This window comes from Notolepis coatsorum (genome assembly GCF_963971535.1).
Source record: "Notolepis coatsorum genome assembly, chromosome: 12".
Lineage (NCBI taxonomy): Eukaryota > Metazoa > Chordata > Actinopteri > Aulopiformes > Paralepididae > Notolepis > Notolepis coatsorum.
In genome coordinates, this window is record NC_140176.1 from 5153857 (window position 1) to 5178075 (window position 24219).

The 24219-nt window shown below is 41.8% G+C and overlaps 1 protein-coding gene across 1 annotated transcript; it reads right to left on the reverse strand.

Moving 5' to 3' along the window:
• Positions 1-3742: 3742 nt before the first annotated feature.
• Positions 3743-21376, reverse strand: cavin4b (caveolae associated protein 4b). The gene is made up of 2 exons (XM_084325657.1): positions 20772-21376; positions 3743-4713 (listed from the first exon to the last, which is right to left on the reverse strand). The coding sequence occupies exons 1-2, from the start codon at positions 21135-21137 to the stop codon at positions 4087-4089; spliced, it is 993 nt and encodes a 330-aa protein (XP_084181783.1). The 5' UTR covers positions 21138-21376; the 3' UTR covers positions 3743-4086.
• Between the last annotated feature and the right edge of the window lie 2843 nt (positions 21377-24219).

Genomic DNA, 24219 nt, shown 5'->3' on the forward strand with positions numbered 1-24219 from the left:
TCAATGTTCAGTCCTGTTGTCATCACCAGGTCATGGTGATGAGTTTCAAGTTAAAGTTTGTTTATTAACGTTATTGTGCATTTTAAACACAAACATACTTAAAATTAGTAATTATTATTCATTTTAAACATGTTTAGTTTATTTTTAGCGGTCCAAAATCTAAAAAAATAAAAACCACAATTTCTTCTTCTCCTTCTCTCTTCACCAGGGGGAGCGGCGCCCGAGCGCCCTCTATGGCCCGGCCGCCACTTAGTAGTCACAATTGTGAATGATTCAAAGAATACATTATATGTAAACAAATAATTTCTTAGTGATACTCACATTTATATTCCGCCAGATGACAGATTCTGTTGCATTTGTTTCCGCGATCACTAGAGTTGTGACCGCTGCAGCGCTTTGCATTGTGGGAAACAGCAGGCGAGGTAGACAGCTTGGAGCCGTACTGGGCTTTCTACATGCTACATGCTACATTTGGGCCAGATCACTAGCACATTTAGTACAGTAGGCTATGTGGATCCGAAAACAGACATCTTCTTCTTCTTCTCTTTTGCTGGTGGTTGGCAATTGGCACCCATGGATCTTGCGTTATTGCCATCTACTGGAATCTAATGGAATTGATTGATTGATTGGGTCCGTACGTCTGACAAAAATGTTATGTCACCACACTAAAAGTTACATTTGCTCTCCTGGAACAAAAACATTAATTCTGAACGTTACATCACTGGTGCTTGAAATGTGTGAGCTCAGTGAAACAACATGGCAAATGTACAAAATGTTGCTACCATGTAACATCTCCAGTCTCTCTTTCTTCATCTTTCTTTTCTGTTCTCCCAGCTCTTAACAGACCTACCTGGCTAGCTAGCGAGCTGTACCCAGCATGCCGTTCAGCGATGTAACAGTTAATAGGGTCCCCTCTCAATACACTACACATTGTAGGTGTAAAAACAAGGGGAAATATATTTTTTGAGACAAAACGATATTCGCATGAACAAATCGATTTTCTTTTAAATAATTTAACGACTATTTTAATATTTTAAAATCAATGCCCATCCCTAGTTGTAGTAGGGTTCTAGTAGGGATATAGTAGGGTTAGGGATATAGACTATATCATAATCATATAGTAGAGTTATAGTAGGGTCATAGTGGAGTTATAGTAGGGTTGTAGTAGTACTTATGAAGTTTTGAATGGAGAAATCTGTAACACTAAAGATGGTGGCACCAACAAACAACTACTTGCTACTAAACAAAATAATTGACCGACACGGTGTTCTAAACGCAGTGAAGGTCAATTATTTTGCGACAATGACCGAGTATAGCTATACATTATCCCGCTTATTACAGGGCTAACTTAGTAACAATATACCTAATTCATTTTACACCATCGACAAGACGAGATCAAATGCAGACGCAGTTGTCCTGTTGCTCCTCTGTCATCGGCAGGTGTGGACTTGATTGCACCTGATGTAGTGCAGCTGTGCGAGATAAAGCTGGGAACGAGGTTATAGCTTTCGTGACTGCGATCAAAATGCTTGATTGTGATTGGTCAATAGCGCTCTGTTGCCCCTAACAGCGGTCATTATTTCACGCGTTACCCATAGCAGAGGTCAATTATCGAGAAATAATTGACCGCTGCTAGGGGTAACGGAGCGCTATTGACCAATCACAATCAAGCATTTTGGCGAATGTTAAAACGCCATGTAATAAATGATTTTATGTTGAGTAACATAATTTACTGCATCTTAAGGTGGAAGTTTTAAAGATGTCTTAACCCATTGAAACTGGGAAACACATTTGTGTGTATATGCAGGCTATATAATGCATTATTAGCAGGCGTTTTAGGTCTAAATGAATCATGATATCTGCCAAAAGGCTGGGAATTGGGCAGGGAGTTGTTGCCATGGTAACTAACTCTGTGGCAGAAGCCATGTAGAAGCTGGTAGAAGTGGAAATAAGGCGTTTCCCCATCCCTTTTGACCAAATGAACCACTCTGTGTGGTCAGTTAGTTGACCAGTGACTTCAAATATGAAAGAAAAACAAGTATATGTGTGACAGATTCTTAGATATGGATGACCTCCATTTCAAAGAGATAGGGCTTAGGTCTTGTTAGTCCCTGTTCAAGATGGTGGAGTGACCAGACTTCTCTTTAGACAGACTTTGGTAGGGTTATCCAAAATGGCCGCGCTGTTTCTGTAGCTTGAGTGCTACTTTAAAGATGGTTAAAGTAAAGGTTAAATCTATTCAGCATATATTATATTAGTGAGTCAAAACTTACCTACTGATTGTACCAACTGTTTAGTTCGAACTTTTTGTGTAAAGGCATTTATAATCATCAAAAACAACTGTAATATCTTTTGTAGTATTTCATATTGCGACAACTTCCAATCAAGATTATTATTGTGACACTGTTGTGGTTTTCATAGTGAGACCTTGCACAAGTTGTGAAGCAAATGTATAATGTTTGTGTTTTTATTCAATTTAATTTCAAAGAATACTAGCAATGGAAAGTAATACAAAGGTCCTATAGAAAGGCACTGGAAGTGAATATCAAACAAACAGAGCTAATGTACCTATACTATCCAGAGCAATCAAATCTTCCACAGCGACTGCTGTAATATTTAATCTTTGCTAACAGAATTAATAAAAAATATACTTTCTTGTTTCAACCTGCTACTATTTGGTTACTACTTATGTTAAGCTTAGATTAAGATACAACTGTTTTTAAAGACTGTGATGTAACAATGTAACCCTGATCATTTTGTCAAAGTCATTATTGAACGAAGAGCAGAGGTCATTAGAAATCAATATCTACAGCTACGCATTAGAATCAAATGTGTCAACAGCAGCATGCAGAAACACAGTGTGCCTGTTCACAAATTATGTTGAATTATCCACCAATATATATATATATAACAAACTATAATCATGCAAAAATGGCTCGCTCTTTATAAACGGCAAACGGCTTTTAAAAATCCTATGGAAGCGTGATTATCATTTTCTGTATATATTTTTTTATGTTATACTTACAAGGTCTATCCTTACTAATTGGTTTTGCAGAAAAAATTATTCTTATACAGTAAGTTAGTTCAATCAATAGTTTCTTGTTCATCCTCTTCAACTTTTTTCAACTCAACTGCGTCAACCCAAACCAATTTTCCCTCAATCAATTACAAATGATTGCTTTTTCCGGTCGCATTCTTATACAGTACCCGTCATACTCTCGTAAAAATATAAAACATCACGTCTTTTTGTTATTGGGCTGTACAATTTTAGACACGGGGTACAGGGTGTTGTACCTTTCATTTTAAGAGTGTACCAAATAGTTTCATCTTTTTCACGAGGGCAAAATCTTTTCTTTTCCTCATCAGCCATAATTATACAACAGAACCCACATGTATACCAGAACCCGTTGTGCCTTCCCTTTTCTTTAATACCAAACAGGTCAAACATTCCCTTTTTTTCAATCTTTCAACATGCAGGTTAAAGATATCGTGGAAAGTCCTCATGGAGACGATGTCTTGCGTCTCTCTTCGGATGCCCTCGTTGCCGTCAGTTCATTGGTTTGTATCTCCAGAGTCTGTTCATTGTAAGAAGCTAGAAAAGCGAATATAGCGAGATATCCATTTTCCTTTCGTTGTATGAGACCGCTTGGACCTTTAACCCTTTCACTACCACACTACAGAAGGTTAACCCTATTCACCGCCACACTACAGACGGTTAACCAACCGTCTGTAGTGTGTGGCAGTGAATGGGGTTAACCTCCTGTAGCGTGGTCGTGAAAGGGTTAACCCCTTTGTCGTGTGGCAGTGAAAAGGGTTTTAACCTTCTGTATCGTCGCAGTTGAAAGGGTTAACCCTTTTTGGTAGAGTGGTAGTGAAAGGGTTAACTGGCCCATTTAAGAACTTCCTGTTTCAAATGACTCGTGAGAAAAAAAAGAATCCTCCTCTCCGCGTTGGCCACAGATGACGGTGACCAGAACCCCTTGTTTCTCTCAGAGGGGTCAGAGGTCGTCCTCAAACAAACAAAAAAACGAAACACCCCTGTGCTGTTTTTTTTGGCCGCGTGCGTCATTGTCTTTCATCATCCCTCTATGCCAGCTGCTTCATGTCATACATGGGCACCTCCGCCTCCTCCACCTTGCCGTCGTCTGCGGCCTCCGCCGCCGCCACCTCCGGGCTGCCCTTGCGCGCCCCTTTAGGGGGTGGCACGGGGGCGTCGGCCTCCGCGGCGACCCCCTCGGCTCCCTCCTGGCCCTCCGCCACCGTCCGCTCCTTCTTGAGCTTGGCGGGCACGCTCTTGGCGATGGACTCCTTCAGCCGCTCGCCGGACTGCTTCAGCCGCTCGCCGGACTGGCGGATCTTCTCGCGCCTCTCGGCCGTGACGATGCGCTCGCCCAGCTTGTTGACCTTGGTGCCCAGGTTCTCGCGGGTCTTCGCCATGTTGGCCTTGAAGCTCTCGATGCGCTTCAGGCCGCTCTTCTTGGCGTGGGTGACGGCTGTGGAGGCGGCGGACGGGGCGAGCGGGTCGGCCGCCTCCTCCACCACCACGTACTCCTCGTCGGAGTCCGGCTGCGGCTCGAACTTGTCCGGCTCCACCTCCGCCGCCTTGGTGCTGGAGCTGGCGGCGCCGCCGCTACCGGCGCTGTCCACGCTGCCGCACCTGGCCTCGGCCGGCTCCTGAGTGGGGGGCGCCACGGACTTCACCTCCTGCTCACCCTGAGGAGAGGAACAGAGAGAGAGAGAGAGAACCGGGTCAGAACATGATCAGAACTGTAGAGAGAGAACCTGGTCAGAACATGATCAGAACATTAGAGGGAGAACCTGGTCAGAACATGATCAGAACCATAGAGAACAGAGAGGGAGAACCGGGTCAGAACATTATCAGAACCATAGAGAGAGAACCTGGTCAGAACATGATCAGAACTGTAGAGAACAGAGAGGGAGAACCTGGTCAGAACATGATCAGAACCATAGAGAACAGAGAGGGAGAACCTGGTCAGAACATGATCAGAACCATAGAGAACAGAGAGAGAACCTGGCCAGAACATGATCAGAGAACAGAGGGAGAACCTGGTCAGAACATTATCAGAACCATAGAGAGAGAACCTGGTCAGAACATGATCAGAACCATAGAGAACAGAGAGAGAGAACCTGGCCAGAACATGATCAGAGAACAGAGGGAGAACCTGGTCAGAACATTATCAGGTGTGCTCAGTCAGCCATCCATAACTAAACAAAGGAAACAAGTACAAATAAGTTATAGGAAGATAATCAAAACTATTGGAGAGCATTATGAGAATGGTATGAGAAGTAAATATTATACCTAACATGAGAAAATCACGAGGAACGTTATGATAACCTGAGAAGCAAAATGAGAATGTAGAAACTCAACAACTTTCCTAAAACATAACCAACTCAGAGCATCATGAAAATTGTCATAAGAACATCATAGAATCTTTTTTTTTTTTTTATAGAATCAATGAGAGGAATAGGTTCCTCAGTGCTGCCTGATAGATAGATCATTCAAACTAATTAATTAAGTGCAACAACCCAAAAGCCTTCCCCACCCACCCAACCTCCTCCAATGTACAGTTTCTTCCCCCTCAAATGTATATACTCTCTTTTTAAACTATTTTTGTACTCATAAACAGTAGCTACTGTATATTTGTAGATCTGGTATGTCATGATAGTACAGTAACAGTACTGTCTATCTGTATGTCATGTATGTCATATGTTATGATGAATTGAAAATGGGGGACCCTGATGTAAACAAGACGAAAGTCTTTCTCTGGTCTGCATCCCCTTAACAATTGTGTGTATTGAGCTGTACTGTACTGTACCCATTCTGCAATCTGTTAAATAAAATGTTCAATCAATCAATTAATCAATCAATCAATCAATCAATCCTCAAGCCTGCATATTGTGCGAGATAAGGCTCCCTTCCCCCCTCTCTCTTTGATCTCTCTCACCCATCTTTCCTTCCTACCACCTTTCCATATGTCCCCAAAGATGTCACACCCCTATGTTCGTGTATTCCTGTGGCCCCCACCCCTTTCCAGTTTTTTGTATGAAGATGTTCCAAGATCCGGTGGGGGGGGGGGGGGGGTGTCTCTCTTCCCTGGTGTCCTAGTTAACCACCTCGTGGAGAGTCAACCAGCCTAACCAATAGCCAATACTATTTTGTATTGATACTTTGACCGAGTTAATAAACCGTATTAACCAGGTCTCTTTGGACTCTCTGAGTAAGTTATTCAGCTTCGGCTATTTTCCACCACCGCGGCAAAGCAGCACACGTTGGGGTCCTAATGATATTTGTCACTCGTGAAGTTAAATGGTATCCGCTGGATTCAGAATGTGTCTCATCACCGTGACACCTTGCTGAGCGATACGTCACCATGTGCTCCGCACACCGCAGCGCCGCCCTCGTCTGGACATCCCCCGGCCGCCGCCCACTGCCTACTAGTGTGTGATTACAAACGTGCACAACGTGTTCCGTTATAGATATGGTATTATTATTACCATTATAGATTAACCCTTTCACTACCAACACTGTTAACCCTTTTCACTGCGACAATACAGAAGGTTAACCCTTTCACTGCCAACACGGTTAACCCTTTTCACTGCGACAATACAGAAGGTTAACCCTTTCACTACCAACACGGTTAACCCTTTTCCACTGTGACAATACAGAAGGTTAACCCTTTCACTGCCACATGACAAAGCGTTAACCCTTTCACAACCACACTACAGAAGCCGGTTAACCCTTTCACTGCCACATGACAAAGCGTTAACCCTTTCACAACCGTCTGTAGTGTGGTAGTGAAAGGGTTAACCGGCTTCTGTAGTGTGGAGGGGGCAGGGGCTGACCCGGGGGAAAGGTATAAGAGGGTGTGTGGCACCTATAGGGTGCGCTCTCTTGAAGCACATGGGAACTGGTAGCGACGATGAGTCACTTGTATGCTGCAACCTATGCACCTGTGTTGGAATAAACAAGTAAAGTGAGAACTAACAACCTGCCTCGAGCGTCGTCAATCATTGAAAACTATGAAACGTTACAATATATATAGTCATCTGATCCATATCCCGTCTGCAGCTTGTAAAAAAAAAAAGCTGGAGCCAGAATGCTGACTGGCACTAAAGAGAGAGACCACGTCAGTGTTAGCTTCACTGGCTCCCAGTCCAGTACAGGATCTGTGTTAAAGTCTTATGCTAGATCCTAGTGTGAAACACTGTGATTTGCCATACCTTGCTACCTGTCTATCTTTTTATGCTCGCTTATGCCTGTATTTTTTACTGTTGTGAAGCACTTTGAACTGCAACCTCTGTATGAAAAGTGCTATACAAATAAAGTTATTATTATTATTATTATTATTATTATTATTATTATTATTATTATTATTATTATTATTATTATTATTATTATTATTATTATTATTATTATTATTATTATTATTTGTTTACAAAGCCCTCAAGGGCCTGGCTCCCTCTTATATAATGGATCTCCTCTCCCCCCACGAGGCTCCTAGATCACTTAGGTCCTCCAGTCACTCTCTCCTGGTGGTCCCTCCATCTATTATAGGCTGAAGACTAAGGGCAACTGTGCCTTTGCAGTTTCTGCCTCAAAGCTGTGGAATACCCCCCGACCCCCCCCCGCAACATAAGGTACCTACCTGTTTACCCAGCAGGCCTTTTCGTTTTTAAATTGGGCTTAAATACCTTGTTTTATGTTGTGTATTTTTATTCTATTTCTTATTTTCTAATCTTATTTATATTGCTTTCTTTACCATGTTTTTACTACGTTTTATTATAGTGCCATTTGTAGCTATGTACAGCACTTACACAACAACTACAGTTTAAACATGCCTTAGAAATAAAACTTGATCATGAATCAAATGATATAGAATATTGGACAACTTCTAGTGCATCTAGAAGCATAGGCAGAATATAAATCATCTCAGCGGTTGTGTCAGTGAGGATAGACATGCTGAAAGTACAGGTCTTGATTCAGAGTCTATAAATAAATACTAGCACCTGTTTATGGGACTCAGCGCTGGGCTGCAAAAAGCTAAAGATGTCTCCAACCAATATGTACAGTAGCTACCAGACTAAACATGTCTCCAACCAATATGTACAGTAGCTACCAGACTAAACATGTCTCTAAACCAATATGTACAGTAGCTACCAGACTAAACATGTCTCCAACCAATATGTACAGTAGCTACCAGACTAAACATGTCTCCAACCAATATGTACAGTAGCTACCAGACTAAACATGTCTCTAAACCAATATGTACAGTAGCTACCAGACTAAACATGTCTCTAAACCAATATGTACAGTAGCTACCAGACTAAACATGTCTCTAAACCAATATGTACAGTAGCTACCAGACTAAACATGTCTCTAAACCAATATGTACAGTAGCTACCAGACTAAACATGTCTCCAACCAATATGTACAGTAGCTACCAGACTAAACATGTCTCCAACCAATATGTACAGTAGCTACCAGACTAAACATGTCTCCAACCAATATGTACAGTAGCTACCAGACTAAACATGTCTCTAAACCAATATGTACAGTAGCTACCAGACTAAACATGTCTCTAAACCAATATGTACAGTAGCTACCAGACTAAACATGTCTCTAAACCAATATGTACAGTAGCTACCAGACTAAACATGTCTCTAAACCAATATGTACAGTATAGCTACCAGACTAAACATGTCTCTAAACCAATATGTACAGTAGCTACCAGACTAAACATGTCTCTAAACCAATATGTACAGTATAGCTACCAGACTAAACATGTCTCTAAACCAATATGTACAGTAGCTACCAGACTAAACATGTCTCTAAACCAATATGTACAGTAGCTACCAGACTAAACATGTCTCTAAACCAATATGTACAGTAGCTACCAGACTAAACATGTCTCTAAACCAATATGTACAGTATAGCTACCAGACTAAACATGTCTCTAAACCAATATGTACAGTATAGCTACCAGACTAAACATGTCTCTAAACCAATATGTACAGTATAGCTACCAGACTAAACATGTCTCTAAACCAATATGTACAGTAGCTACCAGACTAAACATGTCTCTAAACCAATATGTACAGTAGCTACCAGACTAAACATGTCTCTAAACCAATATGTACAGTATAGCTACCAGACTAAACATGTCTCTAAACCAATATGTACAGTAGCTACCAGACTAAACATGTCTCTAAACCAATATGTACAGTAGCTACCAGACTAAACATGTCTCTAAACCAATATGTACAGTAGCTACCAGACTAAACATGTCTCTAAACCAATATGTACAGTAGCTACCAGACTAAACATGTCTCTAAACCAATATGTACAGTAGCTACCAGACTAAACATGTCTCTAAACCAATATGTACAGTATACCTACCAGACTAAACATGTCTCTAAACCAATATGTACAGTAGCTACCAGACTAAACATGTCTCTAAACCAATATGTACAGTAGCTACCAGACTAAACATGTCTCTAAACCAATATGTACAGTAGCTACCAGACTAAACATGTCTCTAAACCAATATGTACAGTAGCTACCAGACTAAACATGTCTCTAAACCAATATGTACAGTAGCTACCAGACTAAACATGTCTCTAAACCAATATGTACAGTAGCTACCAGACTAAACATGTCTCTAAACCAATATGTACAGTAGCTACCAGACTAAACATGTCTCTAAACCAATATGTAGCTTCTTAGCCATCTAAACATGTCTCTAAACCAATATGTAGCTTCTTAGCCATCTAAACATGTCTCTAAACCAATATGTAGCTTCTTAGCCATCTAAACATGTCTCTAAACCAATATGTAGCTTCTTAGCCATCTAAACATGTCTCTAAACCAATATGTAGCTTCTTAGCCGTCTAAACATGTCTCTAAACCAATATGTAGCTTCTTAGCCATCTAAACATGTCTCTAAACCAATATGTAGCTTCTTAGCCGTCTAAACATGTCTCTAAACCAATATGTAGCTTCTTAGCCGTCTAAACATGTCTCTAAACCAATATGTAGCTTCTTAGCCGTCTAAACATGTCTCTAAACCAATATGTAGCTTCTTAGCCGTCTAAACATGTCTCTAAACCAATATGTAGCTTCTTAGCCGTCTAAACATGTCTCTAAACCAATATGTAGCTTCTTAGCCGTCTAAACATGTCTCTAAACCAATATGTAGCTTCCTAGCCGTCTAAACTGTTGTTTTATTGATATTTGTTGTTTTATTGATATTTGTTATTGTTCTATATTAGAAAATTGGCATACATATTTGATTGTATGTCTGATTTTGATTGGTTTAATGTTCTATAATTGTTTGTATATTTTATTGGTGTTTTATTGATATTTGTTTTGTTTTTAGGTTGTTTTATTGATTATTCTTGTTTAATTTTATATGTTTGGATCCAGACCCCAGGAAGAATAGTCGCTGCTGGGGCAGAGTGACTAATGGGGATGAGAAAGAAAGAAATAAAGAAAGAAATAAAGAAAGAAAGAAAGAAAGAAAGAAAGAAAGAAAGAAAGAAAGAAAGAAAGAAAGAAAGAAAGAAAGAAAGAAAGAAAGAAAGAAAGAAAGAAAGAAAGAAAGAAAGAAAGAAAGAAAGAAAGAAAGAAAGAAAGAAAGAAAGAAAGAAAGAAAGAAAGAAAGAAAGAAAGAAACATGTCTCTAAACCAGTGGTTCTCAAACAGCATTGGAAAGTAAAAAATAAAAATAAGAATAATTATTTTTTTTATGTTCTGGCAACATATTTTGGCTAAATATGCCTCGTTTTATAAATGTGTATTGATCACATAGTTCTGTAATTAAATTTTCTAATAAATATGCATGATCAAGTTCAACAAACGTGTGCTTTTATTTTGATATTCCTTAATTCCACGTTGAAATTACGCGATACATTAAGTGTGGGGTCCCCCAAAAGAAATCCTAAATAAAATGGGGTCACGGTGTGAAAAAGTTTGAGAACCCAGCAGCTCTAAACCAACATGTAGCTCCCTAGCCGTCATTGTGGATGAAAGCTCTTGGTTTCAGACTATTTTGAAAAGATACACTCAGTTTGGTTCCAGAAGCAGCATCTTCATCTATAAAGGTCATCATTTTCTACAAACAATAGAAGGTCTATCTTCGTCACATCTTTGCACTGTACTGAGAGGGAGGGCATGCCAAGTTGACATGATGCAAGGTATACGTCAGATCTCGGCTCCAGAGTCAAACGTTCTGCTCATCAGCACATAGTACTTCCCGAAGGTGAGCAAAAATACATATTTCAACGTTGTAAATTGGTGACATTCCAATTTAAGTGTTACCAATAAAGTTTCTACCCTAGTTACCAGAACTAACTAACTAACACAACCCCCCCCCCCAATGTACAGTAAATGACCAAGTATGGTCTTGTCAATATTCCAATGTACAGTTTTGCTTGTTCAGTTGTACAGTGTCCCCCACCAACCCCTCCTACCCAAACCCCCCCCACCCAACCACCTCCAATGTACAGTCCCCCCCCCCCCCCCCCCCCACCTACCCAACCTCCTCCAATGTACAGTTTCTATGTATATACTCTCTTTTCTGGACTCTTCGTATCACAAACAGTACTGTATTTGCAAATCTGATATGTCATAAATGTATAGATGTAGCAGTACTGTCTATCTGTATGTCATGTATGTTATGATGAATTGAAAATGGGGGACCCTGATGTAAACAAGACGAAAGTCTTTCTCTGGTCTGCATCCCCTTAACAATTGTATGTATTGAGCTGTACTGTACCCATTCTGTTAATAAAGTTTTCAATCAATCAATCAATCTCCATTCACACTTAGACGCTTACAATTAGAAGTAAATCCACATTCTCCACGAACTACCGGTCACTTGACTGCAGCAGCCCCCTACCTGTTAGCTAGCTAGCTCCTAGATTAGCTGCAGACCACATGCATCATCAGCCACTGTGTGACACTTGATACAAACACTGACATTTCCAAAGACCTGCTGTATTCATTACAGCAACAATTTAGTTACACACACAGGCGGAGCATTAGCATGAGCACGCTACTACATGCTACAACTACACGCTACAACTACACGCTACAACAACTACATGCTACTACTACACGTTATACAACTACATGCTACAACTACACGCTACAACTACACGCTACTACTACACGCTACAACTACACGCTACTACTACACGCTACAACTACACGCTACAACTTCAGGTTTTTCTTGCTGTACTACACAAGATTGTAATGACCTAACCCAGAGAGGGAGAGAGAGAGAGAGAGAGAGAGAGAGAGAGAGAGGGGGAGAGAGAGGGGGAGAGAGAGAGAGAGAGAGAGAGAGAGAGAGAGAGAGAGAGAGAGAGAGAGAGAGAGAGAGAGAGAGAGAGAGAGATAACTATATTAGGAGCTGGTGGCTCAGACCAACACTCAGAATAACCTGTCAGTGATCAGCTGGCTCAGTCACTTAAACTACAGTGCAGTAACTGGGCGTCTACGGGGCGTAGTGGGCAAGGCGCTCGCCACGAATGACGGAGACGCTGGGCTTGCCTGTTCGAGCCCAGCGCTCCACATTGCTTTCAGTTTAGCTGGTCGTTCATACTAATACACATTGGCCGTATTAGGGGGTGGGAAACTGATGGGTGGGCATCGGGCGTTGTGGACAGCGACTCCTACAGGTCGGTTGGTGCACCTGCGCAGTAGAATCAGGAAGTGTCGGGGGCAGCGTGAGCCTCCCACTCCACTTGTTACTCCTCGCCACTGAGAGATCGAGCTGCGCAGGTGAAAAGATGCGACTGCTGTTACCTCAAGTACCGGAGGGGACTTGTGCTATGTATGACTTAGTCCACATTGCAGCCGGCTTGTGGGAGGCAAGAAACAGCGTTCGTGACAGGGGAGGGTTGAATTGGATGATACGAAATTGGGATGGGAGAAAATATAGAAAATGGGAGAAAAAGTGGATAAAAAATTAAAACTACAGTGCAGTAACTACTGTATATACTTATACGACCAACTACATATACTACATGCTAACTGTACCAACTATATACTAGTATGTCATGCAGTAACTACTGTATATACTTATACGACCAACTACATATATACTACATGCTAACTGTACCAACTATATACTAGTATGTCATGCAGTAACTACTGTATATACTTATACTACCAACTACATATACTACATACCAGTGGATTACCAGTTTCATCACCTGTGCATTGTATGTTACTATTGCACGTTACTGTTACATTTGCACTCTGGTTGGATGCCAGCATGCCATGAACTTAGATTTAAATTAAAAATGTTCATTGTATTGTACTTGTGCTCAGGCACGTGCACACATAGAGCCCAAGGGGTGCTGGAGCACCTGCCTTTTTGAGCCTCATAAAAAAAGTGCCATTTTTGGAGGGGAAAAAAAAAGATTATTATTATAATTTTTATTTTTTTTTACCGTTACGCATAATAGACTGCCCTTCCAACTGAAAAATGTCAGGATAGAATCAAAATATTAGGTAAAGAGAGAGAGATGCCCCATATTCCATTGCAGTTTGCACGGCCTCCTCAGCGTGCCTCTCCGCAGACCTATATATTTTATGCATAGCGTGGGTGATGATGATGATGATGATGATAGAAACCGCTGTGGCGCATACAGTTGAATGCTGGTATTACACTCACTGAGGGACACGAAGAAGTCAAGTCCGATGAGATTTGGGAATCTCAAATACAAATCGGGATTGGAATAAAAAAGGCATTTATATTAAACAATACAGAATATACAGCACTTCTTGGGGTCTGTAGGGTAAGCACTTATTCCCTCCCCCCTGAACATTTATGGAGATGTATGGGCCTTTTAAGTCAGTGATAAAAGTGTCTTTCAAGGATAAGTGAGCTCCTGCACTGATTATTATAGTTCAATATTCAATATTTGATCACCAAAACCCCCCAAAAAGCATAAAAAGCCCCCCCGCCTGAAAAGGGCCCTTAAAAACCGGGTTCACGTGCTGCGCGTGCTCGGTTAAAAGACACACAGGCATAGTGGCCTTTTCAGCCTTTGAGCACCTGCCCCTCTAAAGTCCTGTGCACGTCCCTGCTTGTGCTGTATAATGACAATACATTTTAATCTAATCTAATCTCTAATTTTGATCAGTCACAAATTGCTTTCGCTCTACCTGTTGAATATTTCCCCCATAGGGGTCAGCATGGAGTAGCAGTAGTAGTAGTAATAATAATAATGCAGGACCTGTCGCAGAGGTCTTTAATTGGCATGCAACGACACTCAATGTTAGCAGCACACAGCGGTTAGTTAGCACACACACACCGGAACACACACACGCGTGTATTGTCAGTAGGATCGCCGATGCGATACTCCTCTGCGCTTAACCCATCCCGTCGTCCTCCCCCCCCCCAAGGGCAGCCGGGAGCAGACGAGGGCTGTGGCGTGAGCCGCGCCCGGGGACCATCCAAGTGCTCCTGCCCGTCTTCATCACGGACCCGACAGCGTTAGCGATCTGTTGTTGTGCATGTTTTTCCATTGGGTTTCTCTTATCGGGGGGGAACCCTTGCAAGCACAGAGGGGGAGAACATGCAAACTCCACACAGAAAGGCCCGGGAGATACCCCACCTGGGTACCTGGCAACGCGGCAACCTGGTCCCCAAGCGGGAATCAAACCCACAACCTTCTAGCTGTGAGGCGACAGTGTTAACCACTACACCACCGTAGTAGTAGTAGTAGTAGTAGTAGTAGTAGTAGTAGTAGTAGTAGTAGTAGTAGTAGTAGTAGTAGTAGTAGTAGTAGTAGTAGTAGTAGTAGTAGTAGTAGTAGTAGTAGTAGTAGTAGTAGTAGTAGTAGTAGTAGTAGTAGTAGTAGTAGTAGTAGTAGTAGTAGTAGTAGTAGTAGTAGTAGTAGTAGTAGTAGTAGTAGTTTATTCACTCATCACACAATACAATATATACACAATCATTTAACAATCTTTGATTCAGGCAGTGACTGAAAAGGTACAGACTGAAGCATAATGCTTATATATGCCTGTCCTATATTCTTAACTAAATTAAGACTATGCATGTTTAACCCTAAACTAATGCAGTCATTATTATAGCCTTAAAATATAGACTGATGCAGACTGATACTGTTTTGTTGTCATGTTACCATATTCATTGTAGCTATTAATACAAGCTACATGTTTGTTACTAGGTGTTGCTAACTAACTATTCGATTGCTGGATGGTGGAGAGGAGACACATTGATTATGATGAGTCTCAAGTCACTGGATCACATTTATTCTACCACTTAAGTGGAGACTATAGGCATTCCTTAGTTCTCTGCACTGTGATGTCACTTCCTGCCGCCACAAGAGGAAGGTATAGGTGCTAGATCACACAGGGCCATTTGTGCTGTTATTGGGGGTGGTCAGTTTTCTTGGGTGGTCAGTTTACCCAAGAGGAACCTGATATGAAGCATTCATATGTGAGCGTAAGGCCTATTGTTTAGATTAGATTCACATTTATTGTCATCATACAGCACATTTACAGTACAACGAAAAGAAGTTGGCATCTAACCAGACTCAGAGTGCAAATGTACAATAGCAATATACAATGTACAAGACTTAATTAAACTGGAATATATATAAATGAGTACTACTGAGTAATAATGCTAATCTGATGTATGTACAGTGTTACAGTATTATTATGTACAGTGATACAGGTATAAATGTAACGGTTGTGACATTGTCACCTAAAACTTCGATGCCCCGAGGGTGTTTCGAACCCGGGTCTCCCACGCCGCGGGCGACAGCACAGACCGCTATACCAAGTGAACTCACTGCTTTGTAACGTGTCTATGTGTCTTTTGAGGATGAGAGTGAGTTTAACCCACAGTACCGCTACTTAAGAAACCAGGTTACTAAAATTAACAGATTAAGTAAGAGAACCTATTATAAGCAGAAAATCTCAGAAAGCAGTAGGGACAGTAAAAACTCTGGAATGTACTGAATGAAATCATGGGTAAAAAATCTGCCCTGGCTTCGTTTGTGGAATCAGATGGTGGTATTTATCTGACTAAGCCTCTTCACATTGCTGATTATTTTAATGACTATTTTGTAAACAAGGTGTCCAAGCTTAGGCAGGGAATGGATAATACTCTCAATAACAACTCTGATGTGTTGATAAAAGAACACATTATGAAGGATAAAAACTGTGTCTTTGAATTCCAACAGGTGGATATTGTGACTGTGGATAGGCTATTGCGCTCTCTACCAGTCTCTAAATCCACTGGTAACGACCACCTGGATAGCAAATTGTTGAGAATAGCTGTGTCTCATATCTCTGCACCAATCTGTCACATTTTTTATAGGTGTTTAATCAGTGGCATGTGTCCTTTGTCATGGAAGGAGGGAAAGATCATTCCACTTCCTAAAGATGCTAAATTACCTTTTGGAGGTCCCAACAGTAGGCCTATTAGCATTTTACCCGTTTGTGTCTGATTGTGTCTGAGCAAGTCCAGGCCTACTTTTCAGCTAATGACAGGCCTACTTTTCAGCTAATGACATAACAACTGTACACCAACATGCATACAGGGCAGGTCATTCGACCAGTACTGCTTTGACACAAATGTCTGATAGTTGGCTCTCAGCTATCGATAGTTCAATGCTGGTGGGTGCTATTATGTTAGACTTCAGTGCCGCATTTGATGTGATCGATCACAATCTTTTAATACAAAAACTCATCTGCTATGGTTTTAATAACTCAGCAATTAATTTTTTTAGGAGTTATTTGTCCTCGAGGTCTCAGAGGGTCTATTTTAATGGTGCTTTGTCAGGCAGTAGAAGGTTAAAATGCGGTGTCCCACAGGGGAGTTGCCTGGGGCCCCTCTTATTTTCTATTTTTACTAATGATATGCCTTTTTCTATTCATCAGGCTAGTCTGACTTTATATGCTGATGATTCAACCCTTTATTATGCTGCAGCTACAAACTCTGAGCTCAATCAGGGTTTGGCTGGTGAATTGGACATTTTATATGACTGGATAAAAACAAATAAGCTGGTGCTTAACATATCAAAAAACTGTTTGTATGCTTTTTGGGAACCAACCAAAGATTGGCACGTAAACCTACATTGGTTCTACAAATTGCAGGTCAACCTATACAGCAGGTTGAAAAAACTAAGCTTCTAGGCCTTTGGCTTGATAGTACTTTATCATGGTCTGATCACATAAACAAAACAGTTTTTAAAATGGGTAAAGCTGTTGCTACTGCCAGGAAATGTGCACCATTCCTTCCATTTGCATTGTTTAATCAGATTGTTTGTGCTTTGATTTTGTGCCACTTGGATTACTGTTCTGTAGTGTGGGCTTCTGCTTCAAAACAGTTGCTAAATAGGTTACAAGTGGTACAAAATAAGGCAGCAAGACTCGTTCTTGGTTGTTCATATAGGACTAGTGTTGTTCAAATGCATGAACGTCTTAGTTGGCGGAGTGTTGAGAAAAGACTTTCTGCCAACCTTTTAATTTGTTTTCATAAAGTGATCACAACCCACAGTCCTAAATATATCACGGATAAAATCATTTACAGCTCAAATGTGCACATGCATTTTACCAGAGGGGCAAGTAGAGGGCAGATTATTCTACCCCATGCAAATACTAACAGTATGCAAAGAACAGTTTTATATAGGGCTATCAGGGCATGGAATTATCTTCCAAGTGACATACGTGACATAAGAGGTGTAGCAAGCTTCAAAAATAAATTAAAATCTTACATGTAGCCAATATTGACAATGCTGAGTTATGCAATATGTTACCGTTGATGTACATATTTAGATATAATTTGTTTGTGTGTTAATGTTGTTGTTGTTGTCCTCGGTTGGTACGTCTTGCTATGTTGTGTTTCCTTGGTTGGTATGTCTTGCTATGTTTTAATTGTATTATGTTTTAATTGCAATGTATATGTTGTAATGTTTTAATGTTGTCTCGGACCCCAGGAAGACTAGTGGACGTCTCGGCGTTAGTCAGCTAATGGGGATCCTTTGCTAATAAACAATAAACAATAAACCCCAGTCACTTCACAACATCTGAAGTCCTTTTGTGACTGCGCTTCGCGGTACCATCCGTTACATATATACACTATGGTTTAACTGGAATCGCATGCTTTATGGTTTAACTGGATTTGTACTGTATGTGTTAGAGCGTGTGCCTTAATGTGAGTCTGTGTTCCCGTGTGCGATTCTGAAAAGTCCATGACCAAGCGTTTAGCTATTTCAGCATTTAAAATCCACTGAACACTAAAAAAAGACATTTTGTCCAAACCGCTGTTGCAACTTTTAACCAGCGGCAGAATGATTGAACAGATTTAACCGGATTCAAATCATCTTCGACCCGACTTCAAAAAGTAGTCTGACCTATTTCACAGATTGAAATGAATGAGCAGGACATTCAACATCCGTCTGGTCCTAGATTCTATTGTCACTGGCCAACCGCTGGGGGACATGGTTCTGACCCATAGAATTAGAATGGATAGAAGGGTGATGTCGTTCAGCCTAAGATGGCTGCCATAATGTTGATATTACTGACCAAATGAATATTATATTATATTTAGGGATGCTCGATATTGGCTTTTTTACCGATACCGATATACCGATATTGTCCAACTCTTAATTTCCGATACCGATATCAACCGATATCGATATATGCAGGGTTCCCCCCCCCCCCCATTTTTTTTTATAATTTCAGGTAATTAACATTACATATCTCTTGTTGTGGAATTAACACAACATTATGCATGCTTTTGACAATAAATACAATCAGAATTTGTTCTTACTTGCTTGCCTGGGTAAATAAAGGTTATAGAAATGTAAAAAAAATTATTATTATAATTTTTTTGTTGAAAACCGATACCGATATTTTTCGATGTCACATTTTAATGCCGATATCGGCCGATAATATCGGTAGGCCGATAATATCGGACATCCCTAATTATATTATATCTCAGTGCGTGAGACTCAACATCGAAACGTTCCACACACAACCCTGCCACCAGAAGGTTCAGCAGTGTGGTTTCCATGACAACATTATCAAACAGTCTACAGCTTAAGAATAGATGCCTTTCACGGATCACTTAAGATGTCCTTCCATGTTGGAAGAAACAACGGTTGCTTTGTGTTGATAATTATATGAGACATATGTCAATGAAAATTGTATAAATTGCTATCTTATCACTGGATCGTATAATCAAGACACAGTGTTCTTTACTTTGGTTACAGACAGCCATGTTGGAAGAAACACAAACATTCCGTAGTTTAACTGGCCTCTGTTCATCATTCAGTGCTGATTTGAGTGGGAATACCCATCTATCTGTTCCAGCTCTGTGGTCTAACCTTTTAGCGAGCCCCGCGTTTATCTTGGGCTCTGCCAGGGCTAAAATAACCGGCTTACCAGTGCTAGCAGCTGCTAACTGTCGAGGCCAAAGAAGTAAAATGAGGCCTGTACTCTGTGTGCGTGTGCATGTGTGTGTGTGTGTGTGTGTGTGTGAGTGAGAAAGAGAGAGAGAGAGAGTGAGTATATATCTGCATGTGTGCCTAAATGTGAGTCTGTGACAAGTCCATGACAGCTTTTTAGCCATTTCAGCGTTTAATTAAAATCCACTGAATACCAAGACATTAGTCCAACTGCTGTTGCTACTTTTAACCAGCGTCAGAAGCAGCATAGCATATCCTCGTGGATGAGGATAATTATAGGTCTGCCTCGGTAAACTATTTTCAGCAATAGTGATAGTCTTCTTGATAGAGCCTTGCTGACCTGCAGTCTAATAAAACACAGCACAATGGGATAAACTGTATAGCCGAGATTTGTTTCTGAACTGGTTAGACTGGTCCGACCGTTTTACTCGACGCAGTTTGGAGTACGACGTAGCGGAATACAGAAGACCATGGTTGGTGTTTTGACTGACACACTACAGGTGTGACCTGTCAATCAAGTGGGACTGAAGATCCTCCTTTAGTCAATTAGATCTGACTAAAGCTCGTATAAGTCATATATCACAACAAGCTCATATAAGTCATATATCACAACAAGTTCATATAAGTCATATATCATATAAACACTGTAAGTCATATATATCGGTACAGCGCACAGATCTCCCAGTGTGTCTGATCTAACCACAACCCTGGAGCTAATACAGATCTCCCGGTGTGTCTGATCTAACCATAACCCTGGAGCTAACACAGATCTCCCGGTGTGTCTGATCTAACCATAACCCTGGGGCTAATACAGATCTCCCAGTGTGTCTGATATAACCACAACCCTGGAGCTAACACAGATCTCCCAGTGTGTCTGATCTAACCACAACCCTGGAGCTAATACAGATCTCCCGGTGTGTATGATCTAACCATAACCCTGGAGCTAATACAGATCTCCCGGTGTGTCTGATCTAACCATAACCCTGGAGCTAATACAGATCTCCCAGTGTGTCTGATCTAACCATAACCCTGGAGCTAATACAGATCTCCCGGTGTATCTGATCTAACCATAACCCTGGAGCTAATACAGATCTCCCAGTGTGTCTGATCTAACCATAACCCTGGAGCTAATACAGATCTCCCGGTGTGTCTGATCTAACCATAACCCTGGAGCTAATACAGATCTCCCGGTGTGTCTGATCTAACCATAACCCTGGAGCTAATACAGATCTCCCAGTGTGTCTTATATAACCATAACCCTAACCCTAACACAGCACACAGTGTGTCTCCTCCGGACCTACCTGGTAGATGACCACCTTGAACTTGTTCTTGGCCAGCAGGTCCAGCTGCGTCACCTCCACCCTCTTCACCCGCAGGTTCTGGTTCTCCACGCGGACCCGCACGTCCTTGATGTGGCAGCTGACCTTGCGCGTCTTCTCCAGCAGCCGGTCCACGGTGGCGCTGGTGGCGGCGTGGTCGCCCGTCAGCTTGGTGACGTCCGTCTGGATGGTCTTCACGGTGGTCTCCAGCTCCTGCTGCCGCTCCTCCATGCGCAGCTGGGTGGCCTGCACGCCGTCGATGATGCCCGCCACGCGCTCCAGCAGCGCCATGATGCTGGCCGCGTCATCCACCGCGGCACCCGCGGGCACGCCCAGCTTGTCCGCCATGTTGTCGGCGCGGCGCTTGTTGTTGTCGTTGGTGGTCGCCGGTGCCGGCGGGTCGATGGGTCGCTCGGTGGTGGTGGTCGTCGTCTCGCCCTCGGAACCCGGCGGGGATGAGGAGGTGGGGATGAGGAGGAGGAGGAGGAGGGCGAAGAGGAGGAGGAGGAGGAGGGCGAGGAGGAGGAGAAGGAGAGGAGTGCGAGGGGCTTCTTCGAAGAGATCCTTCAGGGAGGCGAGGGACAGCACAGTGCTAGGGGGGGGGGTCCGGAGGAGCAGGTCAGAGGCTGAGGAGGAAGGGGGGAGGTTGGGACATCACAGGAGAGAGAGAGGAGAGGAGAGGAGGACCGAGATGGACACGGACGGAAGGACAGAGTCACCCCTGAAACGAGTGTCTCACCCGGGAGACCAACAGATAGGCTCCTCCTCCCTGGGTGGGGGGCGGGGGGTTAAAGGGGGAGGGGAGAGAGAGAGAGAGAGAGAGAGAGTGGGAGAGGAGAAAGCAGGTGTGGGAGAGAGTAGGGGATTGATAGAGAGAGTTGGAGGGGGAGGAGGAGTGGTGGGGGGTTGAAGGAGGGAACGACATGGAGGGGTCAGAGAGGAGGGAGAGTTTGGCGGGGTGGGGGGGGGGTAAGGCCAGGAGGAAAAAGGTTGGGGGAGGTGGAGAGCAGGAGAGAGAAAAAGCCAGGAGGAAAGTTCCTGGCTGTATATATGTACCTCTATATGCTTCATATCACAGCTGTATATGTACCTCTATATGCTTCATATCACAGCTGTATATGTACCTCTATATGCTTCATATCACGGCTGTATATGTACCTCTATATGCTTCATATCACAGCTGTATATGTACCTCTATATGCTTCATATCACAGCTGTATTATGTACCTCTCTATGCTTCATATCACAGCTGTATTATGTACCTCTATACGCTTCATATCACAGCTGTATTATGTACCTCTATATGCTTCATATCACGGCTGTATATGTACCTCTATATGCTTCATATCACAGCTGTATTATGTACCTCTATATGCTTCATATCACGGCTGTATATGTACCTCTATACGCTTCATATCACGGCTGTATATGTACCTCTACGCTTCATATCACAGCTGTATTATGTACCTCTACGCTTCATATCACAGCTGTATATGTACCTCTATATGCTTCATATCACAGCTGTATATATGTACCTCTATATGCTTCATATCACAGCTGTATATATGTACCTCTATATGCTTCATATCACAGCTGTATTATGTACCTCTACGCTTCATATCACAGCTGTATATGTACCTCTATACGCTTCATATCACAGCTGTATATATGTACCTCTATACGCTTCATATCACAGCTGTATATGTACCTCTATATGCTTCATATCACAGCTGTATATGTACCTCTATATGCTTCATATCACAGCTGTATTATGTACCTCTATACGCTTCATATCACAGCTGTATATGTACCTCTATATGCTTCATATCACAGCTGTATATATGTACCTCTATACGCTTCATATCACAGCTGTATTATGTACCTCATTATGCTTCATATCACAGCTGTATATGTACCTCTATATGCTTCATATCACAGCTGTATTATGTACCTCTATATGCTTCATATCACAGCTGTATTATGTACCTCATTATGCTTCATATCACAGCTGTATTATGTACCTCTACACTTCGCTTCATATCAACGCTTTATACAGTACGACATGCGAACCCCAGCTACTAGGACAGAGAGGCTTAGGCTCAGCTTCTTCCCCCAGGCCATCAGAGCCTTGAACAATGAACATTGAGTGCCACAGAACACTGAACTATCCACACACAAGCACACACACGACACGCACGCTGTGCACGCTCACACACTAGCAGCCACTTTAACACTTTAACATGAGCGGGCACACACTCATGCCGCACACACCCACTTATGGCCAAAAGGAAAGGCCACTTTAAATTAGTATAACAACAGTAACAGTGTATTGCACTACCAAAGCTACCTATATGCTCTGTAAATATTTTTTATGTACAGATACCGAGATGTCACACCATGTTACCTGTTACCTGTTTATTGCACAATGTTGTTTTTATTGGATTCTATTATATATTGTACCACTGTATTGCACATCGTTGCGGGCAAGACCACCCGCATTTCATTGTATACTTGTATGCCGTGACAAATAAAACTCTTGACTTGACTGACTTTAGATCTCCCGGGAAACGGTACGTCGGTACGTCATGTCATTTTATTTGACTTACTCAAAAGCATTTTTTATTACCTAAACATAAAATATGGGCCACTTATTTGTCAAAAAAAAACACAAAGTTGTTGAAATGGTCCAAATTCTCAAACTTTCAATAGAAAGTCTGTCTGTTTACTGGCCGTGATGCCGTGATGAGTCGGACGTGACTCGAAGTGGAAATGATAAATTCTTACTTTCTAATCGAGATGTCAGCTCAGGTCAGCTCCCAGTAAGAACTGACTTTGGTCTGTCTGTTATTTTGAGAAGTTGACCATTTGAACGGCGGTTGTTGTGGAGAGAAGACCTCCCAGCCCTCTCTCTCTCTTCCTGCTATAAATACACTGTGTAAAGTGACTCCGGGTCCCAGACATGACTGTATTGAGGGAATGGAAACCCCCCTATCTGTTCTTCATCCATCCATCCATCACCCATCCCTTCTTCTCTCACTCCTCCTCCACCTTTCCTAGGTTTTTATCTCCATCTGTTTTCGGTTTTTTTGACAGTTAAATATTCTATTCTCATATTACTTGAACCTGTTCAGAGGACAGGCTTTAGAGAGACCTGGAACATAATAATGGCTATAGGACGATTAGATTCTCTATTCTACTGCAGTTCAACCCATTTTAGAATGTTATTCTATTCTATTCCATTCTGTTCTATTCTATTCACATATAGCATTTTCTAGAATGTTATTCTATTCTATTTATGTTTAGCATATTCTAGAATGTTATTCTATTCTGTTCTATTCTACTCTACTCTTCTATGACCTCTGTTTCTATATATTACTGCAGTGATTGAGGTGTGGTGTGTGTTGTTCCAGTGATGACATCACTACTATCT